At 38.9% G+C, this 2,500-nt stretch overlaps 1 protein-coding gene across 3 annotated transcripts in view; it reads left to right on the top strand.

Moving 5' to 3' along the window:
• Positions 1-2,500, top strand: part of kif4 (kinesin family member 4) — a 44,671-nt gene that overhangs the window by 34,588 nt on the left and 7,583 nt on the right. For all 3 annotated transcript variants that reach the window (XM_043222043.1, XM_043222044.1, XM_043222042.1), the window contains exon 25: positions 1,312-1,428. In XM_043222043.1, coding sequence (XP_043077978.1) covers positions 1,312-1,428 — 117 coding nt within the window. The remainder of the gene's footprint in view (positions 1-1,311; positions 1,429-2,500) is intronic.

Below are 2,500 nucleotides of genomic sequence, written 5' to 3'. Positions count from 1 at the left end.
GGGGTCTTGTTTGGAGCCCTGATTAGCTGCAATTTAAGAGAAAACGCAAAGTAAATTTGGCAAGAAGTTAACTAAGCCTGAGCCCCTCCCCATCATGCAGGTATTAATAAGCGACAGGTATAACCACTCATTAGATTTAGCTTTGGAGCCAAAGCTGTAATGCTACAGTGCTACAATGAAGAGAAGAAGCTCAAACTGAAGCTGTTCAGCAGCATCCATGCGTTACAGGCATTTTTCCCCTGGTTTCTCACCTAAAAGGGCAATTTCTGTGCTCATGCGCCGTGTCTTTTTTTTTTTTTTAAGATGCCGTTTCAGCTGTGCTCTCTTATGTGCAGTCGTTACCTGACCTTGAACACCAGCCACGAGCACTGTCTTCAGTGTCAGGGTGTCCAGAATGCTGAGGACGCTTTTGGGGTGGGAACTTGTCCTCATTACGAGGCCGTGCTCCTGATGGTGTTTTGACCCCGTCTTTCTGCCCATTTGGGGTGGAGTGGCAGCTTCTGTCGTCATCCAACCTGGTTTTTCTGCTGTAAGCAGAGGATCACTGGTATAGGATGTTGACTTGGCTACAAAGCCTCTACATCCCCACCTCCACCGGGTTCACCTTTATCTTCCAGTCTCTGTTCTCTGAACTGGAAACAGTAGAGCTTCAGTTTCCCTGGAAGTTCTGTGTTGTTTAAGATTTACTTAGCCTAATGTTTTTCTGAAATTTCTGCAGAAAACGTCTAGTTCATGGGGCTTTGTTGTTGTAATGGTCACATCATCCATGTATGCTCTAATTCGCGGAAGCCACAGACCATTCCTTACTCTCCCACAATAGGTGACCAGCTTCATTACCATGACAAATATACAGTATGTATATATTTTTGTAAATACTTTTATTTAACATGGAAAATGAAATGGAAAAATATTTTAGTTTAAATTCAAAGAATCCTGAAAAATTTCTTAATAGAAATATTTAACTTTTTTTTGGTTTATATTTTTATGTAAGAACTGATTGATCACCATCAGTAAATTAGCATATTATAATAATTTCTGATGGATCATGTGACACTGAAGACTAGTGATGGCTGCTTTGAATCTCAGGAATTTTTAAATATTTTCATAGAAGACATTTATTGTAAATTGAAATATTAGCGTTGATCAAATTAGAATTAAATTAGATTTGATATCTGCAGAAACCCTGCCATATACAGTTGATGGCATCTATGGGGCAGTCACAATATAATTGCATCCAACAAAAGATAAGAGCACATATTCTTTCAATATATTGACCTTTCATTCATGCCATGTGTCTCATGTTTTGTACAGGTGCTTTATCTCCTTGGTCAGCTCCAGAGTAAGCCTGTGGCACAGGAGAAACTGAAGGAGCAGCAGGAGGAGGTGTCTAAACGAGAGCACGAGCTAATGCAGCGTCTGAAGTTTCAGGTGTGGATTTCTCCATAAATTGCATGTACTGTTTTGACCAGGTTCTTAAGTTAATATTCTTTTTAATGAAAAAACCACAAGAAGGTATAGGGGACCAAATAAAAATGAAATCATTAAATGTTGAAATATATATTGGCCCAAAAGCATTTCACTACATGTCGTACTACGTATGTCTGTGTATGTGACGAATAAAATTTGAATTTGAATTTGATTTGAAGGTATAGGGGACCAAATAAAAATGAAATCATTAAATGTTGAAATATATAGGTATATTGTTAAATACATTAACAAATATGTATTTATTTATGCATTTATTTGTTGCCTCCACATTTCATTTTCAGGCTTATGGTTGTCAGTACATCATTTAACAATAGTGGGTGTAACCTTTCAAACTTAAATTCTTTGGTCTTTGTAGGTTAGGCGCCTTTTTTTTCTTGTTTTTAGCATTAACTATATCTCTTTTCCACCTAGCAGTACAGTTTGGTACAGTGCGGAATTCAATATTTTGTTTTCTTTGACAGCAGTTATGAATGGCACCATAAAAGTGAACTGTGTTTGTGTTACTTTACCATCAAGAAGTAACAGCTAGAACTCAAATCTAGAGCAGGGGAGAAGTGAACCCTCTCAAACAAAGTTCACACTGCTCTTTTGTAGAAGCACCATTTGTAGCAAACTCCCTGATGAGGATCGTGTGAACAATTGCCAAGCAAAATAAGTATATGTAAAAAAATTAAATAAAAAAAACAAGTGTGTGTGTGTGTGTGTGTGTGTGTGTGTGTACACGTGTGTGTGTGTGTACACGTGTGTGTGTGTGTACACGTGTGTGTGTGTGTGTGTGTACACGTGTGTGTGTGTGTGTGTGTACACGTGTGTGTGTGTGTGTGTGTGTGTGTGTGTGTGTGTGTGTGTGTGTACACGTGTGTGTGTGTGTGTGTGTGTACACGTGTGTGTGTACACGTGTGTGTGTGTATCGTGTGTGTGTGTACACGTGTGTGTGTACACGTGTGTGTACACGTGTGTGTACACGTGTGTGTGTGTACACATGCTGTGTGTGTGTGTGTGTGTGTATACA

This window comes from Puntigrus tetrazona, chromosome 21 (assembly GCF_018831695.1).
Source record: "Puntigrus tetrazona isolate hp1 chromosome 21, ASM1883169v1, whole genome shotgun sequence".
NCBI lineage: Eukaryota > Metazoa > Chordata > Actinopteri > Cypriniformes > Cyprinidae > Puntigrus > Puntigrus tetrazona.
Note: the sequence above shows the minus strand (reverse complement) of the source record. Positions and strands in the feature narration are given on the sequence as shown.